The sequence below is a fragment of the Pan troglodytes genome, chromosome 3 (genome assembly GCF_028858775.2).
Source record: "Pan troglodytes isolate AG18354 chromosome 3, NHGRI_mPanTro3-v2.0_pri, whole genome shotgun sequence".
Lineage (NCBI taxonomy): Eukaryota > Metazoa > Chordata > Mammalia > Primates > Hominidae > Pan > Pan troglodytes.
The window spans coordinates 129,974,688-130,001,734 of NC_072401.2; the positions used below are offsets into that span (position 1 = coordinate 129,974,688).

Genomic DNA, 27,047 nt, shown 5'->3' on the forward strand with positions numbered 1-27,047 from the left:
AACCTTTCACCCAAATGACACATCTTAATAGCCATATTTTAATCTACGTAATTTTAAACTATTCTGAAAGAATCCATTTCTAGATGTCAGACAAGAGTTGAAACTGGGACAGCAGTTTGAAGGGGCTAATTTAAAAACCCACTTCCCTGCTTGGAGACACCTCAAGAATTTCTAGGCTCACAAGGTGGGTGAAGTAAGGAAAGAGACTAAGAGCTGAACAGTGCCGTTCTTTGCGAGCCCCTACTGGCGCAGGCTGAGCCGGCTGCGGCTAGGGCTGCGAAGAGTTAACGAGGGACCGAGCCCCCAGCGCCGCGGGCTCCCCGCATGCTCCCTCCGCCCTCCCGTCCCCACCCTCTCGTTTTGGCAAGGGATTAAAGTGCTCCCCCCTGTGGCAGCAGTGACCCAGAAATGAGTTTGATTCACATAGTCCTTCCTCCATAACAAGCCAAACGCCAGACCGAGAGTGCCTCCGTGCGCGAGTGCCCGGTGTGTGCGCGCCGGCGAGAGCAGGGGCCCGCCCGGCTCCCCGCCCGCCGCGGCCCGAACTCATGCAGCTCCGAGCGAGCGAGCGGCGCCCAGCCCAGCGCCTCGGCCGAACCCCTCCGCAGCAGGTACGCGCGCGGGCCGCGGGGGGCGCGCGGGGTGGGCGCGCCGCGCGTGTGTCCGCGCGTGTCCGCGTGTGGGTCCGTGTGCGCGTCCCGGTCCCGCGGCGGCGACGGCGGCGGCGGCGGCGGCGGCGGCTGCAGGACGAGCCGAGAGGCTCAGCCATATTTGATGGTTTTGTTGCTTTGCTCGGGAGTTCTCGGGAGTAATTTAATGCCGAAGGTCGCTGCCTAGTGGAAATAATATAGTACGTCATTAATATGGCGCCAAAAGATTGGGTTCTCGATATGTAGCGAGGAGGGAGGGAGGCAGCCGCTGAGCGCAGCGTTACTATCCCACCAGTAACTTGGGCATTGCCGGGGCGGGGGCCGGAGGAGGAGGAGAGGATGATTTTTGGATCCTGAGAATTGATCTATGTTGGATCAGTAAGTTTTATTATGATTTTTTTTTTCAAATTTGGGGGGCTGAAGACTTAGAGCTATTTCTTCTTTTGGATTTGCGAAGAACATGCGGTTTTCAGGTGAATCATCAATTAAACGCGTTTAGGAGCAGAAGCCCAGTTTAAGTTGGCTTTAGTTTATAGGTTTTTTTTTTTTTTTTTTTTTTTTTTTTTTTTTTTTAGAAAGCCAAAGTGCATTAGGCTGCATGAAAGTGGAAAGCATAGTAGCAACTTGGTAGACAGATGGCAATGGCAGAACGCAGGTTCGCGTACATATATGAATCCAGTGTGTGTGAGACCGTGTGTGTGGTGGGACTGTATTTGTCCAAACATAGGTGTGCGTAGGTACATCTGTGTGTGGTGGCCGCAGCCCTGGCTCTTGTCACCGCGTCACCACATGTCCAAAATATTCATTGCATCAATTCAAGGGCAGTGAGAGGGGGGTGGGGGTGGGGGTGGAGGGACAGTTTGGCAATTAGATTCTTCCGAACTGGGCTTCCAGTGATCAGATCTTTTACTTACAGCGCGACTGCTTGTAAAGTGTAAAACCCCTTAATCGATGAAATGGGGTAGGAGTTGGCGTTGGTAGAGCAAAGTACCGATTAATCGTGAACTTAAAGGGGATTGCAAATTGCAACCTTTGGCACCATCTGCACATTGTGGGGGTGGGGCCTCTTGGTCTCCTTGCTTCCTTAAATGAACGTGTAGTGTGTACCCCGGGACTGCAAGTTGCAGAGCCCTTCAGTGCACGTGTCTTGTGCCTGTGAGTCTGTGTTTGCGAGTTGGGGGCTGTTGTTCGGTAGCCAGCAGGCTTTCCGGGTTGCTCGGCATTGGCTTGCAAATGCGGGAGAGGGATGGAATGTGGAATGTTGACCGGGGAACCGAATCCTGTCGGAACGGTCCCATTTGCTGGAGAAATTCGATCCCTTCCACCTCCTTCCCGCTCCCCCCCGCCCGCCTTCGGGCAGGAGGCGGGGCTGAGGACGCGGCTGCTGCTCAAAGTGGCGGAGCGCGGCGGCGGGAGGCAGGTGCACGGCACCCGCCAGTGGGGGTGCCTCAACTTCCGCGGGCGTTTAAATAGCAGCCTCTCTCCCCTCCCACCGGTAATAGGTGACCTGGCGGCCGAGGGCGGCGGGGGAGGGAACCGGGGGAGACTCGGGAGCGAGCCTCCGCGGCACGTGGGCAGGTGCTGGGTGGCCCCGGGGCCAACTTTTGTAGCCCGCCTCTGGTGTTTGAGGAGAGGCGGCCCAGTGTGGAAATGGGGGCGGGCGGCGGCCGAGGCGCTGCTTCTCCGCCGCGGCCGGAGCGTCACCTAACGGTCCCAGCTGCGCCGCCCGGGCCGGGGTGGGGGGTTGCGGGGGCGGGGACGCCCGGCCCGCCGCGCCCGCCCCGCACAAAGCCCGCGGCGCGGGGGTGGCCGCCGCGCCCCCGCCCCGGGAACGGCCCGAAGCCCGACGCGGTCCCCGCGCCGGTTCCGGCGGGCGGCCGCAGGCGTTTGTTTGTTGGTTCCGCGCCGCCTTCCTCGCCGGATGGCTTCCTGTGACAGAGGTGATACACAGTTTCCAGAACTGTCTGGGGGCGGGAGCGGGAGCGGGAGCCGAGCCCGCTCGGAGCTCCTCGCCGCCGCTGCCGCTCCCATCTTAAAACCGTTTCTCGCCGGCGCGCCCGCCCCAGCCCGAAGGTGCCGCCCCGGAGGGACTCGGGGAGGGGGACGGCGCGGCCGTTTCCAGCGGCGCAAGTGGCTTCTGGACGCGAGGGAGCGTTTGATTTGCAACTGGGGCCGAGCGGATTGGTGCAGCTGGCGGCGGCGGGGCGGGAGGAGCTGCGGCGGCGAGGGGTGGCCACTTTCAAATGGAGAGGGCGGCGGCGGCGGGGACGCCGCTGCGGAGGGAGCGGGGCTTGGTTGCGCCACGAGAAGGTGTCATCACTGCACCGGGGCTAATTCCGGCGGAGGTGCCGGGAGTTACTTTCCCCTCCTCCCGCGCTGTTGTTTCTGTCGCCTCGGGAGGAGGAGGAGGAGGAGGAGGATTGGGAGAGAGGGAGGGGGCGGCGCCGCGCGGAACCGCGGCCCTGCGCATTCCCCGGCGGGCGGCGGGAGCCGCGCGGAGCGTTCGCCGCTGCGGGGCGGCGGCCGAGCTCCCCCACAACCCCGGGGTGCCCCCCTTGCTGGGATCCTTAGCCTTCTCACGTTCCCTCTCACTCCGCCACCCTCCCACTAGAGCTCCTTATTCTCGAGTCCTCAACCCCGGCTTGGCGCGTCCCGGGTCTCCCCTCGCCCCAGGTTTCCTCCCGCGCCAGGCTCCGCTGGCCCCAGGTTTCCCACCCCAAGCGGGTGGGGGCGGCCGCAGTCCCGGCGCCGGTGAATGCTGAAAGCAAACAAAAAAGCGGGCGATTTAAACATGCCTTCGAAACCCGTTAGGAATGCGTCGTCATCCGGAGACCGTTTAAAAGGAGCTTTAGCTTGCCTTCTAGTAACGAGAGGGCTGGCGCCCTGCCTTACTTCGGCAGGGGCGAGGGGCTGTCGCCCTCTATTTGCCCCGGCCAAGAGGGAATTTACATTTTCTTTTGTAAAATGACAGCTGCAGTGAATGACCTGAGACAGCTACGTTTTTAGGAAAGTAGGAGAGGATCTGAGGTTTCCATTAATGGGAATGCTTAGGGGGTTCTTTCCCAAAGGTTTTTTATTAGCTGAACTATTTTTCCTTTTTATAATACCCGCCATGAAGGCTAGCTCTCTTGCTACTTGTAGCTCAAGGCTAATACCTTTCAAAGCTAATGAACTAGTTTTAAGATAGAGGGAAATTATTTCCCTGAAAGCTGATTTAGGTAGTGACTCCCCAGTGGTTACAGATTTTATAGTAAGTTGCATTTTGATCATATCGCAACTGATCAAGATTTAATCACAGGTGGAGAAAGGTGGAGAAAGGAAGCATTCAATATGTCCATACTTGCATTGAGTCAACACTTTTGATGTAATAATTTGTTGTAGGTGGGCAACATACGTGGGGGGAGTTAAATGGGATGTTTTGTGAGTAACACTCTTAGCAAGTACATGCAACCCAGAATTTTTATTGTCCTTTTATCCCAAAGATCTTAGTCTCATTTACTTACGGTCACTTTTTTTTTTTTTTTTTCCTTGAGACAGAGTCTTTCGCTCTGTCACGCAGCCTGGAGTGCAGTGGCATGATCTTAGCTCACTGCAACCTCCGCCTCCTGGGTTCAAGCGATTCTCCTGCCTCAGCCCCCTGAGTAGCTGGGACTACAGGCGCGTGCCACCACGGCTGGCTAATTTTTTTTTGTATTTTTAGTAGAGACGGGGTTTCACCATATTAGCCAGGCTGGTCTCGAACTCCTGACCTCGTGATCCGCCCGCCCCGGCCTCCCAAAGTGCTGGGATTACAGGCGTGAGCCACCACGCCCAGCCTACTTACGGTCACTTGTAAATCAGATGACTTTCTGCTTGGTATTTTCCTGTCTTCTTCAAAGTTTGGATACTTCTATAAGTGTCTTTTACTTGGCATTGTCATTTTAATGTGTAGAATAAATATAATTTTAAGCTGTTTAAGTGTTAGGTTTCCTGCTGTTTCCTTTGGTCCCTATTTAGCAGAGATAATGGGAGTGTCTGAAAGTAAGGTAGAACTTGAACTTGATTCCACCTTTAAGAGTACAGACTGCTTACTAGTAAAAGTTGGGTTGGCTGCACATATATTTTAGCTTTAACAAAGGTAGATATGTGTTCATTTAAAAGAAAAAAAAAACCCACCTTCTTAGTTCTCCCCGCTTCACTTGACTGGTTTTCTGCCTGTAAACCAGTGCTGTGCTTATATTAGTTATCAAGGTTGAAAGAGTAGCTATACAGGGACAGCAATGAAAAGTATGTGTGTCTGGGTGAAACTAGAGGGAGAAAACCTATTGGAGTTTGAGGAAATGTGTTTTGTTGCTTAGCCTAGGGGGTTGGGGAAGAAAGATGACCTAAAAAACAAACTTGGAGGACTAGGTGAGAGTAAAAGCAGATTTCCATTGCGTCTTACGTATAGTAGGCACGTGATCGATATTAATTTTTGACTTTAAGGAGCTGTTAAAAAGTTATTACACAAGTAGTGTTACATGTACGTTTTTGAAAATTAGAAAATACAAGGAAACAAATATAAAAACAAATTGCTACCATCCATAGATGACTACTGTATTACTTTTCAGATAATTTTCTATGCATGTGCATGTGTGTGTTAATAAAAATGAGATACATGAATATACCATCTGTAAGGATTTTTTCTTTTTTTTTTTTTTGAGATGAAGTTTTGCTCTTGTTGCCCAGGCTGGAGTGCAATGGTGGGATCTCACTGCAACCTATGCCTCCCAGGTTCAAGCGATTCTCCTGCCTCAGCCTCCTGAGTAGCTGGGATTACAGGCTCCCGCCACCACGCCCAGCTAATTTTTTGTATTTTTAGTAGAGACGGGTTTTCACCATGTTTGTCAGGCTGGTCTTGAACTCCTGACCTCAGGTGATCCACCCGCCTCGGCCTCCCAAAGTGCTGGGATTACAGGCGTGAGCCACCGCACCCAGCTCTGAGGACCTTTTTTTTTTCTGTCAGCTAGCTTGGTTAGTTTTAATATAATCTATTACTGTGACATGTCCAGATTTCCCCATTTAGCCCCAGAATGTAATAGAGAAGCTTTGTCTAAACCACTGCCTAATAAAGGACCATTTTTTGCATTTGGTTGTTTCCCTTAAGTCGATTTTAGTCTTAAGTAACTTTTTTTTTTTTTTTTTTTGAGACGGAGGCTTGCTCTGTCGCCCAGGCTGGAGTGCAGGGGTGCGATCTCGGCTCCCTGCAAGCTCCGCCTCCCTGTAAGCTCCGCCTCCCTGTAAGCTCCGCCTCCCTGTAAGCTCCGCCTCCCTGTAAGCTCTGCCTCCCTGTAAGCTCCGCCTCGCGGGTTCACGCCATTCTCCTGCCTCAGCCTCCAGAGTAGCTGGGACTACAGGCACCCGCCACCATGCCCAGCTAATTTTTTTGTATTTTCATTAAGACGGGGTTTCACCGTGTTAGCCAGGATGGTCTCGATCTCCTGACCTCGTGATCCGCCTGCCTCGGCCTCCCAAAGTTCTGGGGTTACAGGCGTGAGCCACCGTGCCTGGCAATCTTAAGTAACTTTTTGACAGAATATCTGACACTGAGGAGGCAAGCCTTTGGAAATAAAGTTGCCTGGATTTTAAAAAAGCAGGAAATCCAAATGGTATTTATTGTAATTTGGAAATCTTAGATTTGGAGATCATCTGCTTGCTTGATGTTACTTTCCACAGACTTGTTGGAAAAAGATTTATCAGATGTTTGTGTTTCAGTACTGAGGTGGTTGGAACAGTAAACATCAAGATATCAAACACAGATTACATCCTGTCTCTTTAGGGTTTGGTCAGAGAAGAGGAGGCATAGGAATCTGTCACAGTTCTGCTTGCTTCTTTACTTTCTTGTTTGTGAAGCTCTTCCCTGTCATTTAGTATTATGGGGCACCTGTTACAGCATTACAGTTAATGGTCTGTCAGAATTTGCATTATAAAACTGGTTTTCCTGTGAGGTTTATAAAACAGTTATAGAGGGAAATATGACATATTAGCGAACACACCTTGCTTTTTATTTGGGTTGGCATTAAGAGGTTTAGCTTGATTGTTAAAACAGTGAAAGTTACGTCACGTTTAAACTTATTTCCTCCCTTGTACAAGCCTTTAGAGAATTGGCACCATATTCAACAATACTTTTTTTATTTTTTTTATAAACATGAAGGGTGGGTTTGCTTGGAGTTTCTGGTTTCTTAGAAGGTATCAGCAATCTTAAATTAGGGAAGTATTTTAATTCCTGAGACAGGTAAGTTGTTTCCTTAAAAGTCTTAAATCTGTTTTCTCCGTTTTCAAGTCCTTGCAGCACTTTATATGACCATGTATTTACAATCTCGACAATTCTTTTTATGTTTGTGGAATGTAATATCTCAGAAGTTGAGATTTAATTGAGTCTATTGAGTCTATTGTCCTTTGCCTAGTGTATTTCTCATATGAAAACTTTGGTTTGTGATCATGAGGGTGTATGCATTATTTTTATTTTTTCTTTTTTTGCAGTTCATAGCCCTGATGAAGCAAGTTACTCTGCTCTCCTAATAAATGCAAGAAAATGACCTTGGAGGGCCTTTTTAATTACACATAGAAGTGACAATTTGTAAGTTTAAGGTTGGGTGTCATGGAATAGAATGGAAGAAATTGATGCTAAAAACTTTGGCTATGATGGGGCCTTTCCTAGCCCAGGACTTGAATGATTATTAAGGATCCTTTCCTCACCTCAAAGCACAAACATAAAGATTACCAGACTTGGAATGGAAAGCCTTTATCACTAGGAAAGGGGCCACGTATTTTTATGTTTAATCCCTTAGACCCATAGTGTACGATGTGCACACAGTAAATGTTCAGTGACCAAATTTTGGTTACTCTAAAACAAATTCAGTATTTACTTTTTGCCTTTAGTTCTTCAGGTAGAGGTAGGACATAATGTGATAGAGAGCAGTTGAAGAAAGTTAATTTTTAAAACCTTAGATTTTTTTGGGCTTACTTGTTGAGGGAAGTAAACTACAGTTTTCTCTCTCTCTTTTTTTTTTTTTGAGACAGGTTCTTGCTCTGTCACCCAGGGTGGAGTGCAGTGGTGGGATCTCGGCTCACTGCAGTGGGTTCAAGTGAGTCAGCCTCCGGAGTAGCTGGGATCACAGGCGCATGCCGCCGTGTCTGGCTAATTTTTGTATTTTTAGTAGAGACGGGGTTTCACCATGTTGGCCAGGCTGGTCTCAAACTCCTGACCTCAAGTGACCCACCTACCTCGGCCTCCCAAAGTGCTAGATTACAGGTGTGAGCCACCGTGACTGGCCAGTTTTCTATTACTTCGAAAGCGCTCACAATTGACATCTGTCTCTCTGTATTTTTTGTTAGAGAGATGAGGTTTCACTATGTTGCTCAGGTTGCCCAGGCTAGTCTTGAACTCCAGAGCTGAGTCCTCCCGCCCTGGCTTCCTGAGTAACTGCGATTACAAGTGTGCACCTGTGTGGCTGGTGGCAGTAATATTTTAAACTATTGATCATTTAGTGTCTCCTGTGCAGGAGATTTTATTAATTTGAGAATTCATGGCATCTTCCATGAGAGTTTATAAGGACTTAATTTAAGTGAAGATTTCAGTGGTGTGGGTCCACACTGAGGCATAAAATAATCTTTTTGTTTGTTTGTTTCCCACTTACACCAGGGTAAGGAACAAGAAATAGCAATGTTATTAGCAAGTTGCTTGAGGTTGAACTTCATGGCTTGCTTTAATTTAGCACAAAGTACACTAAATGCAATTTAAATTTTTTATTGATTACTCTTTGTCATAATCTTTATGAGCATCAGTTATTTCCATGTGGAAATGCCATGATGCACTTAACATATAGAGGCTGAGTGTTGGTGGTTGTAACTTTTTAAGTTGGGGACACTTGAAACTGAAACCCATGGAAGCTCTCCCCCAGAAAACATGAGTGTTTCCTTAAGCACATCCTTGGATTCTAGTTTAAGTGTTTAAATTCTGGTGACTTCTTTTTATGATTTCTCTGTGATCCTTTTACTGCCACTGTTACCATGTATTGTAGTTAAAATGCCTGTTGAGAACAGTGATTTTTCTGCTTATTGGTCATTAACTTGAAAATCAAATAAGAAGCTTGTTAGAAGTTTTTAAAACTTGTGTACACTGGCTCCAAGTAGGAGCCTCAGGGGTTTTCTTTTGAGAAAAACCCACTGGTTTTACTGTGGCCTTTATTTAAGTTGCTTAGAGGTCTCCTCAATGCCTTCCTTTTGATTATTCTAGTTAGGGACTTCCTTTTTTTTTTTGAGATAGAGTCTTGCTCTGTTATGCAGGCTGGAGTGCAGTGGCATGATCTGGGCTCACTGCAACGTCTGTCTCCTGGGTTCAAGCAATTCTCCTGCCTCAGCCTCCCGAGTAGCTGGGATTACAGGCGTGTGCCACCATGCCCTGCTAATTTTTGTATTTTTAGTAGAGACGAGGTTTCACCATGTTGGCCAGGCTGGTCTCGAACTCTTGACCTCAGGTGATGCACCCACCTCAGCCTCCCCAAGTGGTGGGATTAGAAACGTGAGCCACCATGGCCGGCCATAGTTAGGGACTTCCTAAGGAGTGATTGTGTCTGATCCTTAATTTTGTAAGCTTTCGGGTGCTTGTCCAGCACCTGGTAATTGATTCACATTGAACTAAACACGCATAATGGTGGTTTATAAACATCATACTACTGATCGGTTGATTTATAGGACAGATCAGTTGCCTTTCTCTGTAAAGAGCCAGGTAGTCAATATTTTAGGTTTTGTGGGTCATATGGTCTGTCGCAACTGCTCAAGTCTGCAATTGTGCCAGAGCAACCATGGGCAAAATGAATGTGAATGTGATATTTATGGATATAGAAATGTAAAATTTTTATGAACTTCGTATGTCATGAAATGTTCTTTGGCCCTCTACCCTCAACCATTTCAATATGTGAAAATCACTCTTAGCTCAAAAACCATACAGAAACAGGCTGTTGACCCCTGATTGGTTGATTGATTGATTTGAGACAGGGTCTCACCCTGTTGTCCAGGCTGGAGTGCAGTGGTGTAAATTCCAGGGCTCACTTGATCCTCCCATCTCAGCCTCCCCAGTAGCTGGGACTGCAGGCATCCCACACCAGGCCTGGCTAGTTTTTTGTATTTTTTGTAGAGATGGGGTTTGCTATGTTTCTTTGTTCTCGAACTCCTGAGCTCAAAGGTTCTGCCCACTTTGGCCATCACTCCCTGGCCTCCCCAGATTTATAGTAAGACACAGCAGCTACTTGATTGTTTCTGCTGGTGGCTGAGCTCCCTTCTAGGAACCTGAAAATACAAGTTGAAATTAGAAGTTTGTTTGGAGGTAGTTGGCTACGCTGAGGGCTGTGGGTTGTTTTTGTTTCGCTCTTCTTGCCCAGGCTGGAGTGCAATGGTGGTTTTTTTGGGGGGGGGGCAGGCTCTCTGCTGCTCAGGCAGTAGTGCAGTGGCACGATCACGGCTCAGCAACCTTCTGGTCTCAGGCAGTTCTCCTGCCTTAGCTTCTGGAGTAGCTGGGATTCTGATCCTAGATCCCTTTTGAGGATAAAATGTGTAAGAACAAATACCTTGGTCATCTCTCACACCCTCCGGGGGGGTCAAGCTAAGAAGCCCTGTGTAAGAGGATATGTATTATAAGATTGGGTTCCACTACAGAGGGAGATAATGTCAAGTAGGGTGTATGTGTCACAGCAATCAGAAGTTAATGCCTACCACTCCGGGAGAACTCATACTCCTGTGGTAGTGTTTAAGGAACTGCTGACACATTCTTCCAGCTTTACCTTTTGTGTGCTTCACTATGCAAAATGAATGGCATTTGTGACCATCTTGCCATGAATCTGTGTTTCAGTTTTCAAGTTAACAGACTGTTGTTCATTGATTACATTTTCAGTTTTTGCTCTCTGATAACGTATCATGGCCTTAGTCATTCACATGACCTCTTTTTAAATCCCAGTGTACATCCAGGAGGAAGAAGCCCATAGTCCAGGAATCTGGGAGGAGGTGGCTGGCACAGGAGAGTGCCCCTCCACCCACCTGGGGAACTGGTCTTTGGTTCTTCCACTGCCTTTGCACTAGATCTACTTATGTGTGTTTGTGCAAGTTGATAAACATGCAGAAATCCATGTACTCCTCTTTAAAAGTAGGAAAGGTGGATTAAATTATTTTAAATTGTTTTTGAAATCCTCTCTAGCTCTGCAGTTAATTATGATTTTATGGGTTTCTTTTGGGAAGATTTCTTTTTTTTTTTTTTTTGAGATGGAGTCTTGCTTTGTCACCCAGGTTGGAGCGCAGTGGCATGATCTTGGCTCACTGCAACCTCCATCTCCTGGGTTCATGCAATTCTCCTGCCTCAGCCTCCCAAGTAGCTGGGATTATAGGCATGTGCCACCATGCCTAGCTAATTTTTGTATTTTTGGTAGAGACAGGGTTTCACCATATTGGTCAGGCTGGTCTTGAACTCCTGACCTCAAGTGATCCACCCACCTCACCCTCCCAAAGTGCTGGGATTACAGGCGTGAGCCACCACGCCCGGCTTTCTTTTGGGAAGATTTCTTCTAGACACAATCTGTGTTGTGAGACTTGTAGGCAGAGTCTACGTTGTGAGACTGAGACTTCAGCCTCAGAGAGTGCTTTCTAGACCTTGCTTCTAGGTTTGAGACCAACTTAGGTTTCCATGATCATAATAACGAGGCTTGTACAATTGTGATGAAACGTTTGTTTTCATATGTAACTTGGATGATTGTGTAAATGTTGTTTTTGTCAAGTGTGTCATCTAGGTTTTCAAATATACAACATTGGGAGTCTCTCTCTTTTTTTTTTTAAAACAGTACTTTAAAAATTTTTGGTGACTTAACATTGTTAGTGGTAACGGATAGTTTCTGACAACCGGGTATAATCAAGGAACAAAGTTCCTGAAAAACAGCTGCATTTCAATCTGTGCACAGTGTAATTGTCATTAGCTGGTGGAGTCTGGTTTCTGCAGAAGCTGATTTGTATATCCTGTATAAGAACATCTGGTTTGAGCATTTAAAAATCTTTTAAAATTACCCTGTAGACATTTAGCATTTATTGGCTTACTCCACCAAGGATGGAATAATGGGTTGTAGAATCCTTTCTCATGCTTATTCTTACCTTCGTTCATTCAGAAGCACTTGGTTTTCCTAAAGTGTCTAATGAGCTTTTAGAGTTTGACATGAAGTGTGTAGGTTTGTATTATAGAAATTAGTACCTGGTTCAGAGACCCCCAAGGCAGAATGGAACACAAACTCCTGATTTCAGTGAAATGCTTTAAAAAATAAACATTTCATTTTTGTATATTCTGAAGAGATTAATCTGACCCTAGCTTTCCCTGATAAATTGTCAGAAAACTGAGACGCGGAATAAGACATATAGGGCAAATGGGCTTTATCTCTCTTGGTGATAGCACTGTGTTAAGGAGGATTCTGAAGATATATGCCTGGGGGTGTGGAAAAGAATGACCTAATTTGTCAACCATGCCTTGCCATAGGTGGAAGGAATGGCATATTTGCCAGCTACCTCTTGAACATAGCCTTTTTAAATTTTTTCCAAAGTAGCACTACTGTGGAAATGGATAAGGAGTTGAAATGGATTCTTCTTTTTTTTTTTTTTTTTTGAGAGGGAATCTCACTCTTTTTGCCCAGGCTGGAGTGCAGTGGCATGATCTCGGCTTACTGCAACCTCCGCCTCCTGGGTTCAAGCGATTCTCCTGCCTCAGCCTCCCGAGTAGAGTAGCTGCTAGGTTTGAGACCACCAACCTGATTACAGGTGCCTGCCACCATGCCTGGCTAATTTTTGTATTTTTAGTAGAGACTGGGTTTCGCCATGTTGGCCAGGCTGGTCTCGAGCTCCTGACCTCAGGTAATCTGGCCCGCCTCGGCCTCCCAAAGTGCTGGGATTACAGGCATGAGCCACCATGCCCAGCCTGTGTATAGTTTAAACCCTAATTTTCTTGTCTGGGTTAGTTTTTTTCTATTATTATTGCATATATTTTAAGTGACCTCCTTCTAATGTTGGCTGTTTTTACCTGTTTCAAAAACTTAAGCTTTTGAAGTATGTGATGACCTAATCAAGCAAATAGGGGATAATAGCATTTTATGGCATTATTACCTTTTCTCTTTTTTTTCTTCTGCACCTTTGCATCAGATATTCTTTTAAAGCAAGACAATTCTTTGATACTGCATCTCAGGAAAGAGGTGGCATATACATAGTTTATTGATGGTTGCTCGTTAGTTATAGGCTGGTGCTTTGCACTGGGGCAAGAAGTTGTGCTTCCAGGTCTTTTATATAGTGAAGAGCAGGGAAGAAATAAATCTTTACTACTGGCCGGGTGTGGTGGTGTGCGCCTCTAGTCCCAGTTACTTGGGAAGCTGAGGCAGGAGAATCGCTTGAATCCGGGAGGCGGAGGTTGCACTTAGCAGAGATCACACTCCTGCACTCCAGTCTGGGTGACAGAGCAAGACTCTGTCTCTCAAAAAAAAGTATCTTTACTATTATAAGTGTAGTACACAATCATCGTAAAAAGTTAAAATCATGGCCAGGTGCAGTGGCTCATGCCTGTAATCCCAGCACTTCGGGAGGCCGAGGCGGGTGGATCACCTGAGGTCAGAGTTCGAGACCAGCCTGACCAACATGGAGAAACCCCATCTCTAGTAAAAAAAAAAAAAAATACAAAATTAGCTGGGCGTGGTGGCACATGCCTGTAATCCCAGCTACTAGGGAGGCTGAAGCAGGAGAATCGCTTGAACCTGGGAGGCGGAGGTTGCGGTGAGCCGAGATCACACCATTGCACTCCAGCCTGGGCAACAAGAGTGAAACTCCGTCTCAAGAAAAAAAAAAAAGTTAAAATCATATTAAAGGTCATAAAGAGGAGGAAAAGTTCCCAACTCAGTCTGTCTTGGAACCCTTTGGTCACATTTCTCAGAGATGACCACTATGAACATTTATATTCTTTCAGAAATGTTCTATGAATATACAAGCAATTGCTGTAGGTATTTTCTCTCCTCCTATTATATATAAATGGTCTTATATTTTGGGTTTTTTCCCTGCAGTTAGCCTGTTTTTCTCCCCTAATATGTCTTGGGCATCTTTCCACATCTGAGCATTTAGATCTAACAGAAAAGAATTCTGAGTAGATGGAAATAAGGATAAAAGCTCAAGATTGGAGACCATGGTGACTGACTGCCTTTTTTGTTTGGTTGTGAATTCATTTACTCCCATGTCAAGGGAAGTTAAAAAAATACATTCCAAGTACAAATGATTGGAATGTTTTGTCATAGCTGCTCTTATTCAGTTGCTGACTCTTAATTGAGTCAGCAATTACAGAGTCCTGGAAGGGGTTTAATAGATTGCCTTAGAGCTCGTAAGCAGTGATTGGATTATTTATAAATTGGCAAATGAGAGCTGCTTGTGATTCATTCAGAACCACTCAAATTTAAAATTCCTTAAAGTCTTGAAAAATGCTTTCTTGGTTTTTAAATCTGAGTTCAAAAATAACTTATAAAGAATTTAAAGTGAACTAATGTATTATAGTACATGGGCTTTATGAGTAATGCTCCTAAGAGTAAATATTATAGTTATTTATTATGTGGTCAGTTATCATAATTTTTTTTCTTTTGGAGGAGGTGGCTATTTATTGCTAATGTAAACTTGTCAGCTGAATATTTGTAAGTTTTACCTCCTTCCAGAGGTTCTGTATTAGCTTGGGCCAGCATTTTCCTTAAATAAGTTTTGATGTATGACGTTATAAAGAGCACATTTTTTTGCTTGAGATATTTAGACAAGATTAAAACATTAACGCTTAAGATTTAAGCTATTTGTCAGTTAAATGTATGACTTTTTTTTTGACTAGATATAACCCTTTAGTTAAATTGAGAATCTGTGTTTGAGTTATAGTCATAGTAGCATTTTTAGATTCTGTGAGCATATGAATTAGATAATGTTGCCAATTGGAAAACTTCATATTTAAGCGATTAACGTTTACTTTAAAAACTGAGGTAAGAAACCAGCTGGGTTTCCTTCACATTCATTTAGGGGCAGGTGGACAGATTTTATTGTGAAGTTATAGGTCATTATATTTGGGTATTTAGAACTGTATATTCCATAGAAGACAAAAGTGACCAATTATTAAGAATATAATGTATCTTTTTGGGGGGAGTATTCTATGTTCAGTAATTTAGGAATCAAATTATCAGGTACCTAGTGTTTAAAAAATAATTTGAACTATGTGAACTTAAACAGAAAGGAGTGGCAGGGCGCGGTGGCTCACGCCTGTAATCCCAGCACTTTGGGAGGCCGAGGCGGGCGGATCATGAGGTCAGGAGATCGAGACCATCCTGGCTAACACGGTGAAACCCCGTCTCTACTAAAATTACAAAAAAATATATATATATATTAGCCGGGCGTGTTGGCAGGCGCCTGTAGTCCCAGGCTGAGGCAGGAGAATAGCGTGAACCCGGGAGGCGGAGCTTGCAGTGAGCTGAGTGAGCCATTGCACTCCAGCCTAGGTGACAGAGCGAGACTCCAACTCAAAAAAAAATAAAAGAGAAAGGAGTAGCTCATAAAATACTTAGTTTTATATAAGACCACCTGGTTTCTGAAAATACATTCTTTAGTACCTTTAGGTATTAGATTTTAGCTATTTGACAGAATGGAAGGGCATCAATAAATTTAAAAGTGAATACAGGAGAAGTTATTCCAGTTAAAGGTCAATTAGATATTAAAGTAAAAGCATCTCAAATTCAATAAAGTGGAGTGAACATAAGGTAACAGTACGGGAACTAAGGCATTCATCCAGTAGGTTATTTTAATACATAGTATTGCATTGGGTGATATATAAAAGTATGTAGCGGTCTTTAATTGAGTACCTTCTAGAACTTCTTGAGTGAAATAAATAAAAATGGAAACAGCAGATAAAACTGATACTTTGAGAGAGAAACCAGCCTTTCTGCATATGAGCCATAAGACAGTTAAAATCACTAGGGTGTAATCCTTATTATAGCTATAGAGTTTATGCCCTGATAAATGGGCCCTGTTCCACCACAGAGAGTAAGTAATTCTAGTAACTGGACAGTTTGTTTTCCTCAAATCAGTCCTTGTTTCCCAGGAATAGCATTGAATAAACATCCTCAAATTCTTAATTACCTTTCCCTTTTTTTGTTTCTTTTTTCGAGACGGAGTCTTGCTATATTGCCCGGGCTGGGGTGCAGTGGTATGATCTTGACTCACTGCAACCTCTGCCTCCTGAGTTCAAGCGATTCTCCTGCCTTAGCCTCTCAAGTAGCTGGAACAACAGGAATACACCACCAAACCTGGTTAACTTTTTGTGTTTTTAGTAGAGACGGGGTTTCGCCATGTTGCTAGGCTGGTCTTAAACTCCTGGCCTCAAGTGATATGCCTGCCTCGGCCTCCCCAAGTGCCTGGATTACAGGCGTGAGCCACTGTGCCCAGCCCTCTTATTCTTTTGTAAAAGTCCTTCTCTCCTTGTCCATGACGTTCTCATTCTTTCTTAGAATCATCACATCAGTCATGACCACGCCCAGGTCACTGAACTTGTTCGCTCAAATTCCTGAGCCACCCTAGGGATGGGTTCCTTCACATAGTGGCTCCTCTGAATCTATTGCATGCAGATTTTTCCCAGTTTCAGTCAGAGGAATGTAAATTTCAAGGTTTTCAGGTGCCTTGCTATCTCATGTGCATGTAAGCAGTAATCTGGTGACTTTTATAGCACTTACCACACTGAAGCCACTTGTCTGGTTATTTGATGTTTCCTCCAGGTAGACTGTGTGCTCCTGCAGTGCAGACATTCCATATCTTGTTCACCATATCTCTGACGTCTACCTTGATAAAATTTTCCTCAAATTATTATGTTAGCTAATGTACTGCATTTTAACTCACATGACAGAAGGGATCCAAGGAGAGAGTGATCTGCGTATAATCTAAATAGGGGTTTGGGCCAGTGGGTAAAGCCTGTGTTTGCATTTCCTGAGGAGATGGTTCTCCGGCAGCTGCCACAGATGCTCAGTTGTCTTGGTGCATCTCTTCCTGCAGTGAGTGGAGTAGAGACACCAGAGGATTGTTAAGTAACTGGTCCAGCCAGGGTCTTTGGCCAGTGGCCTTTCCAGGCAGTGTTCTGTTTTTAATTTAACTTCCTAGGTAGTCTTCCTCTTTTTGGGCAAACTCGCAAATGCCCACTAACTAGCTCTTTTGTCTCTGTAGCTATTATGTTTCTCGTGGCAAGTGGACACTCCAGGCTCCTATAAGCTGGATAACTTTGCATCAGTTTTGAGGAAATGTAGACAGAATGTCAGGGTGAGCCGTGTCGACTGGATCCAGAGTTCTGAGGGCATCTATTGTAGCCACGCTGAGAGGCCTTGTTTCTGACCAGTCTGAGTTGGATTCAATCTCTGTCCCGTACTGCAAGGTCCCATTGCAGTGTTCCCTATACCTACCATCATGGTCCCCCTTCTCTGTTATGTCTTTTTTTTTTGAAACAGAGTTTCACTCTTGTCACCCAGGCTGGAGTGCAGTGGCACACGCTCAGCTCACTGCAACCTCCACCTCCTGGGTTCAAGTGATTTTCCTGCCTCAGCCTCCTGAGTAGCTGGGACTACAGGCATGCATCACCACGCCTGGCTAATTTTTGTGTTTTTTTTTTTTTTCAGTAGAGACGGGGTTTTCCCATGTTGGCCAGGCTTGTCTCAAACTCCAGACTTCACATAGTGGCTCCTCTCAATCTATTGCATGCAGATAATACGCCTGCCTCGGCCTCCCAAAGTGCTGAGATTACAGGCATGAGCCACTGCACCTGGCCCTATGTTATGTTTATTTCATATTTGACTTGAGAGAATCTGTTCTCCAGAAATTACTGTAATCTTTAGAGACACACACATGAAACATTTAAGTCATGATGCAAGGCAGTAGTTGATTGAATACTGACTAAGACTCCTTTGACCAAAACTTTAGTCACGCTCCTCCGGTCCTCCGCGTGAATGGGCACTACCTTGGGCTTCTCTTTGTATTATTGTTGAATCCAGTTGAAGCAAAAATCCTGTTAAAATCAGTTTAGGGAAAATTCTTCACCTGGGTATCTGACCACTCTATCCTATCTTATCCTGGCCTGTCTTCAAGAATAATCCTATCAAATTAGCCATAAACCCCTTATCCTTGATATTTCTGTTTAGTAGTCAGTCTCCTATCCACTGGCCCCACCCTCCTCCTTGGTTATAAATCTCCACCTCTTTTGGAATCTGAGTTGGGTTCAATCTCCATCCCCCTCTGCAAGATCCCATTGCAGTGTTCCCTGTACCTACCACCATGGTCCCCCTTGAGTAAAATCTGCTTTACCATTTCTAACAAGTGTCATGAGGAATTTTTTTCAGTGATACTATTAAGGTAACAGTGCATTGAAAAGCAAGGTGAAAAAGTTCTAAAAGAGGAAGAAAGTTGAACTGAGCAGTACAGAATATAAGTGTTTGGAGTTGGAGTGGTCAGTGGCTTTGAGCTGAGCCCCAGAAAAGAGGTGGGATTAGGATAGGGAGCAAGGAGCAACAGGAGCAGCATTAGCAGAGAATGAGAACTGAAAGAAAGCAGAGTGTTCAGGGAAGAAGCCTGGCCCAACCAATGCAAGCTCTGGGTTTTGGGGCTTGCTAGAACAGATGCCTGAGTAAAGCTGTGAGAAGTCAGAAAACTTCATTTTTGGCTGGACAGTTTGGACTTAGACCTATTTGTAATGTGGAATGGAGGGAGAGATCTGCATATAGTATTTTGATGAGGTTGCCTCATGGGGTGTAGTTAATTTGTTGTTTTAATAATTGGAAGTGGGAAGAGATCATAGTTTGGAGAATAGGTGTTTAAAGCTTTCTAGGTACAAGTAGTTGAAGGGCAAACCCACAGGGCATATGGGGACTTTAGAGAGTCATAACATTATGAATCAGTAAACCTTGGCAATTGGCTATAAGGTGAGAAAGGATGTGTATGAAGATGCTACCCAGAGTAATATGCTGTGTTACACATATTTTGGTAAGTATGGTGCTCTGCCCCAAACATGCCCCTTTTTCTGGCTACCTCCTCTTTGTTCTTCAGGACTCAGCTCAGTCTTATCAGCCTCCTCTGACTCTTATCCACCTTTTGTATTCCTGTAGAACTCCGCATTTACCACTGTCAGGCACAAACAGTAGTGAATTTCCGTTGTTTTCCTGTCTGCTCAACTAGGCCAGAAGCTCTATGAGGTCAGGGTTAGTAATTTTCATCCAGCACCTCCTAATATATGAGATATTCAAATGTTTGTCGGCTGCATTATGTGCCATTATATCTTCTTGCTACTTTGGGGTGTTGTGAGTAGCCATTTTAATTGATTATTACTTATCCTACTACTGTCTAGATTAGTAATTAGCCATTGCCCTGAGAGTCAGGAAAGGTGATGATACAGATGCTGGCTTTTAGTGGGGCAGATGTTTGCAGCATACAACCACTGTATTGTGTAGCTTAAAGATAGTAACATGTATTTTGATTTTCTGATACAGTAAGTCATCCTGGGTGAGATAAATCAGCTTGATGTCAAGGTTTAAGTACTTTAGAGCCACAGAGGAGGAAATTCTGCTGAGCACTAACCCCCATACTGTGCCAAGTTCCCTGGAGAAGCAAATACAGCACTCTCAAACCCTCATTACTCAAGATCTTCAGGGCGGATGAAAATGGATTTCATTAGAAAGAAAATACTATTTTTACTCTTCTTTTACTTGAATAATTTTGCTTAAGAGAGTATTTATGTGTGTTTAGGTGCATCATTGTATTTTGGCCAATGCTTGCGTTCTTTATTTAGTGACTGTTGAAGTGCTTCCTCAGGGAGTTGTGTTTGAAAGCTGGAAAGTAAGCATTTTGATTCAAAAAGATTCTTAAAAGCTACTCTATTAGGTGAATCTAATTTTTAAATTTTTTTATAGAGATAGGGGTCTCCCTGTGTTGCCCACTCCGGTCTCAACTCCTAGGTTCAAGCAGTCCTCCTGCCCTGGCGTCCCAAAGTGCTAGGATTACACATGTGAGCCACCGCGACCAGCCTGGTACTAATTTTTTTTAGCACTCTTTTGTAATGTTGGCTTTGGGGAGCTGAAGCTGTTAGGAGTGAGTGGTCTTCTGCCTTTCCCTTTTCCCTTTTACCTCTTGCTGGATCCTGAGGGGACCCAGAGGTGCATTCTCTAGAAGGTTGGAGAGCTTACCTGTCTGCAGTTGGTGTTTTTGGCACACACAGGGCAGAGAAAACAGTTGAATAGGGAGTGGACCACTGGTGTTTCTTGGTTATGGAACCTGAGGGCTGGAGTGGGCTTACCCCAGGCCAAGTTGCAGATTGCCTGGTTATGGGTGAGTGGGGCTTTTGGAAAAGGGATGGAGTGGGTTTTAGGACTTGACTATGCCTACAGCATGAAACCCCAGCTTGTAAAGCGTGTCCATAATATAGCTCATGACCCATACTGATCAGGACTTATGTTCAGCCTTTCTCTTGGTACATCATTTTAATGGCTTTTGAAGAATCAATTGATAAACAAAAACTTTAACTGGGTGAGTTTCTCAGGAAGAAAATATAAAATATTGCAATTATAGATTAGGGACCTAAATATTTGGATGAATTGTGTAGATCCATTTTTTAAGTGTAGTATAGGAAAAACTTTTCATCTACTTTTTTAGGTTCAGTTCATGCGAGTCTGAATTAAATGACAAAAGACATTACAGGAGAAAAGGCAAACTTCACTGATGCTGATATTTTTATGTGCCAGATGTGGGTAAAGGGAAGGAGACTTCACCGAAGAGAAAAAACCCAAAAAGAGTTAGACCTGAAGGCTTATATACAATTTTAACAGAGGGTGATAAATTGTGAAGTGACTAGTCAAAGGAAAAGGGAGTTTAGGCTTTTTTGACTGCTCTTTTGTAGGCCTTTTTAGAGTGGAGCTTTGGTTTTTTAAAATTGCTTTCTTGTTCTATCACAGTGGTTCTCCACATTTTTCTTTTTTTTTCGAGACGGAATCTCACTGTGTCACATAGGCTGGAGTGCCGTGGTGTGATCTCCACTCATTACAACCTCCGCCTCCCGGGTTTAAGTGATTCTCCTGCTTGAGCCTCCTGAGTAGCTGGGATTACAGATGTGCGCCACCACGCATGGCTAATTTTTGTATTTTTAGTAGAGACAGGGTTTCACCTTGTTGGTCAGGCTGGTCTTGAACTGCTGACCTCGTGATCCTCCCACCTCGGCCTCCCAAAGTGCAGGGATTACAGGTGTGAGCCACCACACCCAGCCCGGTTTTCCACATTTTTTTCTCCACACCATTCCTATGTGCCACACTTCTATTGTTGTGTGTATGTGTGTGTGTGTATGTTGAGACAGGGTCTCTGTCGCCCAGGCTGGAGTGCAGTGGTGTGATCTCGGCTCACTGCAACCTCCGCCTCCTGAGTTCAAGCGATTCTCCTGCCTCAGCCTCCTAAGTAGCTGGGATTACAGACACCTGCCACCACGCCCGGCTAATTTTTATATTTTTAGTAGAGACGGAGTTTCACCATGTTGGCCAGGCTGGTCTCCAACTCCTGACCTCAAGTGATCCTCCCGTCTTTGCCTCCCAAAGTGCTGGGATTACAGGGGTGAGCCACCATGCCCAGCCACATTTGCATTGTTAACACCACATCATACATATTGTGATTCCCAATGAGGAGGAGGTTGGGATGTACTTTTCTGAGAGGGTGGATGGGTAGGTAGGTGATGGACTACCATACTTTTTCTCACTTGAAAAAGCTCCCTTTCATTTTTAGGATTCATTGAACTGACAGACCAGTGCCCTAAAGATGTCAGGTTGATCAGTAATTTTAATTTGGAAAAGCTTTTTGTATTTGTTTAGAGAGCTGCCCAGTGTGAATATAACCGTGAGACCATCTGTATAAGTTCATTACTGGCCATTCCGTCTCAGTTCACTGCCTTCTTACCTAAATGCAGCCTTTCTCATACTTGAGGGTAGTGCTAGAATTCTGCTATCATCAGCTACCTGGGAGGAGTTGGCCAGGTGCGCTGGGTCTTTGTACAAACTGACTTCTTATTTTGGCTGGATTTGGTTCTATTTGTCCTGAAGGGAGCTGAGGTGAAGTGGAGTGGAAATAGTGTTGGATTTGGAATTAGAAGCTCCATTCCCACAACGTGACCTTGGGGAAGTTGCTGCTTAACCTTTCTTGGCTTTAGTTTCCTAATGTGAAAGGGAGGGGTCTGGATCAAAATTGTATAATGTCTGTGGTTCCTTCCTGTTCCATCTGTGGGGTTAGAGATGGCTGGAGGAGACATTTGCATTCCCATTACCCGATTTGTTTTGTTTCTTTCACCTTTAGGGTTATTTTAGTAAAATTTGCCTGAGAAGCATAATCATGCCCAGTGCAGTGTAAATATTCACACATCCAGGCACAACCCCACCCCACCCCCCACATGTACGCATAAAATATGAATCTGTCTGTAGTGAGGAAGCACAGTACAGTGTTCATTGCTGTGGATTTTTTTCTGCAGTGCTTGCTGCCAGTCAGCTAAAGATTCCTGGAGTAGTTATAGTAATAATGTCACAGGAATATAGAAAGAAACCTGGCATCTTTGGGAGACCTACTGATATGTGACTTCTCCACCCCTCCCCCTCCTTTTTTAACCTGGTCTGTTAATGATTGCACCTAATTATGTATCTTTGGTCTTTTTACTGTTTACAATTCAAATGCTACTTAAAGCCTTTTGTTTGCTTTTGTTTGCTGTAAATCCTGGGCTGCCATCTGAAGCACAACTTGATGATTGTGTATTATCATCTTGGGTTAAGTGCTGTCTCATTGCTTTGCAGGCTGCCTGCTGTTTCCCGGGGAGATCATGAAACGAGGTCGCCTTCCCAGCAGCAGTGAGGATTCTGACGACAATGGCAGTAAGTCCTGCTTTGTTGTTCTTGGAGCCTACCAGGGTTTGGGTTGGGGTAAAAACATGATTTTTTAATGTAATGCTTTAAATTGCTGAGGCCCTTTGCATGTCAGGCAGGTCAGAGAAAGCCAAAGCCTGGAGAAACATACCTGAGTGTGATACTGCAGGTCTGTAACCAGATCTTACTGGGTAAGGTTGACTGCAGGCAAGCATTCCTGAGGCTTCCTATTTGTTATCCTGGGAGGAATAATCCAGTTCCAAGAGTCACTGATGTGTCTGGTTTTCCTAAACATCATTTATGGTACTTCGCAGTTGCGCTTTATGAAAGGGGAACTTAATCAAAGCCAGGTAATCATTAACTGGTTCAACTCAATACAAGGGGAGGTTGAAGACTGCCTAGTGTGATGTGAAAATTATTAAGTACAGGTTCTTAATAGGTCGAAAGTCCCTGCTCTTCACTTGGTTTTAATGTGACTATATTGAATACTACTGCTGTCTGTATCTCAGCTCTCTGGCAACTTCATATTTTCACAGTGCAGCTGAGAACCAGAAGTTAGTTGGCTTCCAGGCAGTCAAAATAAATATCACACAGTGTCTGTGTATTGAGAAGCTAACAGATTACTCAGAGAAGAGCTCCCCTCAGATAACAGAGGGAAATTTTGTACCTAGCACAGTGCCTGAGCTCTAGCCCGTTAGCTTATGTTTTACATTACAAATTAAACCCAGGACACCTTGAAAGAATGTGTGATGGGAAAGGAGCTGGGCCTGCTTTCAAGGAACTCTGCTTTAGACATATGTAAGAAGAGCTCTGATGTGAAAGTCATCAGGGCAGTAATAGAGATGTCTTTTTGATGCACTGTGGAAACAGATACAGATACAGATTCAGAGGAGGGGAGGGCAGGGAAACCTGCAGAGGAGATGAAGGTTGTATAGATCCTTAAGGATGAAATACTTTTTAGGCAAATAGGGTTATTTTCAGTTTTCTGTGCTCTAAGTTTTCAGCAAGTTAAAAGCTGCACATTAGAAAGCAAGGCTTTGCTGCTGTAGGTGCCACCCTGTTCAGAAGAGGGGACCAGGAATATGAAAAACAGAACTCAATGTGGTATTTCGGTTGGTGTGCTTGGCACAGGCACAGGCACGGGGCTTTTGGGGAGGAGAATTGGCCGTTATGGGAGAGTGTCAGGTGTGAAGGGCTTGCAATGAGGACCTCTAAGGAATTGAGAGTTTTAGGGTTGACTGCTGATGTTGGCAGCAGGAGAGAAGTGAACTAGTTGAGAGAGGGTGTAGGGGCTCCAGAGCGAAAGACCTTTCCTCTTATTTCAGAGAAAGGTATTAAAGGTCTGTTTCCAAGTGCAGGCAGGTAAAGCCACCTGTCCGAACCTTTGGGATGCCACCTTCCGAACTTCTGAGGCGCTTGTTGTTTCATAACCCTGCCTACCTGTTTTCTAACGTTTATAGTTTTAGGCATTTTACTCCTTGAGGCAAAAACATCATTGGGAATTTCTTCTCTGCCCCTGTGTGGCGCCTATCAAAGTGTCTTTGTGAGTTATAAGTACTCCATAAATGCTCCTTGCTTGAGTACATAATTTTGTCCTACATTAATTAAAAAAAATAGTCTTGCCTGGCCTGGTGGCTCACGCCTGTATTCCCCAGCACTTTGGGAGGCCCAGGTGGGCGGATCACAAGGTCAAGAGATTGAGACCATCCTGGCCAACATGGTGAAACCCCATCTCTACTAAAAATTAGCTGGGCATGATGGTGCGTGCCTGTAGTCCAGCTACTCGGGAGGCTGAGGCAGGAGAATCACTTGAACCCAGGAGACGGAGGTTGCAGTGAGCCGAGATCGTGGCCCCTGTACTCCAGCCTGGCGACAGAGCGAGACTCCGTCTCGAAAAAAAATTCTTGCTTTTAGGGTGAGAATTAGTCAGAAGACTGCTTGGTGAATTACCTCCATATAAAGATAATGCCCAATAAAAGCTTAAGAGCCCTATTTAAATATTTTTCTTGGCATTGAGCATCAGGTGTATGCTCACTCTGTCTGCTCTCGTCACTGCCTCTCTTCCTTGGGAGAGCTGTGTTAGAAAAGTTTCTCCTGGATGTTCTCTCAGATTTAGAGCCTTCCCTTTTCTGGACTAGCATTGTCCCATAGGATGAGAATGTCCTAATCTAGTGCAACTGAGGAACTGAATTTTAAACTTTTACTTAATTTTAATGAATTAAAAAATTTGAAGACACATGTGGCTAGTGTCCACTGTGTTGGACAGTGTAGTTCTGGACCTTGGCTTAGTTTAGTCCCTTTCAGTTGTCCAGAGGGTCTTAGTAGCGCAGAAGGCCTCATATTAGTCAGCTCAGGATGCTACAAAAATGTACCACAGCCCCCGGTAGTTTAAAGCTACAGAAATTTGTTTTCTCACAGTTCTGGAGACTGGAAGTCCAAGGTACTGGCAGGTGTGGTTTCTTCTGAGGCCTCTCGTGGTTTGCAGATGGACTTCTTCTCACGTGTTCTTACTTGGCCTTTCCTTTGCACAGGCATCCCTGGTGTGCCTCAGTGTGACTAAATTGGATTATGGCCCACCCTAATAGCCTCATTTTAACTCAGTCACCCCTTTCAAGGCCCTGTCTCCAAATATAGTCACATTCTGAGATTGGAGGTTAGGGCTTCAAAGTACGCATTTGGGGATGGGGGTACAATTCAGCCCATAAAAGCCCTAGAAGACCAGATATTTCTTTTTTTTTTTTTTTTTTGAGATGGAGTCTTTGCTCTGTCGCCCAGGCTGGAGTACAGTGGCATGATCTCGGCTCACTGCAAGCTCTGCCTCCTGGGTTCACACCATTCTGCTGCCTCAGCCTCCGAGTAGCTAGGACTACAGGTGTCCGCCACTGCACCCGGCTACTTTTTTGTATTTTTTAGTAGAGACAGGGTTTCATCATGTTAGCCAGGATGGTCTTGATCTCCTGACCTCGTGATCTGCCCACCTTCTGCCTCCCAAAGTGCTGGGATTACAGGCGTGAGCCACCGCGCCTGGCCAAATATTTCATCTAAAATATATATATTCAGGATGGGCATGGTGGCTCATGACTGTAATCCCAACACTTAGGGAGGCTGAGCTGGGAGGATTGCTTGAGCCCAGGAATTGGAGACCAGCCTGGGCAACAAAGCGAGAACCCATCTCTATTTAAAAAAAAAAAAAATTCCACCTAGAACTCTGGTTAGGAAGGAGGAAGAGAGTGTCCACAGTCCCCACCAAAAGTGTGTCTGTCAACTCACAAGTCTGTACTGGCCTCCGTCAAGAAGCTGGGGATGGAGAATTAAGGTAAATATTTATAGGTTACCAAAGGGTTAGCCTAGGCTAAACATGGAAATCTGGTGGTGGAGGAGAGGAATGATAGTTGCTAGTAGAAGGTTGGCTGTCCTTTTGTCATACAGCTGGTTCAATATAAAGTATATATTGATGCTTTACAGCCATGCTGTCTGTCCACGCTCAATGATTTGATAAGGTGGATGATGGTAGTGGTAAACGCAGAGTTCTCATTAAGAACCCCTGAAATGCCAGGCTTATAAAAAGATGCACATACTCATTGCCATGGAACACACCCCTTTCCATCCCCTCTGAAGGCAGCTGGTTCACAGCCTCTGCCACCAACTCACTCATTTGCATTGGAGCCTTCCTTTTGTATATAACTGGGTGGCCTGCGTCGTGGAGTGTGCCTCCTGTCCCTGCATTCAGGTCCACAAAATGAGCCCTACCTGGGTTAACTACCCATACTCTGCCTTCCTTCAGCCGGGCCTGTGCATTTGGAAAGTTCTGCTTACAAGAAAGATAGGGTCTATGCAGTGGCCACACCTCAGCCTCTCCAGGCTGCAGGCCTGACAGAATTTTGGCAGCACTTCCCAGCCCAGTGCACACCATGTCCAAGTGAAGGAGAGGCAGCTGCAGACGTCAGCATGGGGCTGCAGCACGAGCCACAGCCATGGCTGGGACTTGCTGGCCTCTGGTCTGGAGCCCTTTGCCTTGTTTTCTGGCCTGGTCCAGAGGAATACCAGTGTGGTATTTACAGTTGGGGACAGACAGGCATTTTCTGTGCCAGGTACAAGCCCTTATACAGCTGCAGTCATAGTTGAAGCCTTTCTCCAGGTGCCCTGGAGGCCCAGCCCTGCAGTTGGATGGAATAATGTTGGGGTGTTTGCAGGCAGCGTCTGCAATTGCTGGGCTTCTGGGACTGGGTGGCTCAGCCAGTCTCTGAAGTTATGCATTGCGCCAGAGCGTGGCCAAGGGAAACAAGTCCTTAATTTTCTGCTTTCCAGCCCAGGATCCTGTCCTTAGGGATTTGGCACATGTGGGAATGGGGTCCACTAACTACTTTCAGTACAGTTGATCCTTGAACATCTCCCCCTACCCTGCAAATCAAAATTCTTTGTATAACTTTTGACTCCCAAAAAT

The 27,047-nt window shown here is 45.3% G+C and overlaps 1 protein-coding gene across 21 annotated transcripts in view; it reads left to right on the forward strand.

The window, feature by feature from the left end:
* The first annotated feature begins 278 nt into the window (after positions 1–278).
* Positions 279–27,047, forward strand: part of JADE1 (jade family PHD finger 1) — a 65,780-nt gene continuing 39,011 nt past the window's right edge. For 3 of the 21 annotated variants that reach the window (XM_054683383.2, XM_063809853.1, XM_016952211.4), the window contains exons 1-2: positions 2,054–2,145; positions 22,535–22,612. In XM_054683383.2, coding sequence (XP_054539358.1) covers positions 22,561–22,612 — 52 coding nt within the window. In that variant the 5' untranslated portion in view covers positions 2,054–2,145; positions 22,535–22,560. Of the gene's footprint in view, positions 612–657; positions 1,029–2,053; positions 2,153–2,472; positions 2,591–4,176; positions 7,249–18,688; positions 18,708–22,534; positions 22,613–27,047 lie in introns of those variants that run through there. The other 18 variants (XM_054683380.2, XM_016952202.4, XM_016952203.4 and 15 more) reach the window with 12 other exon arrangements.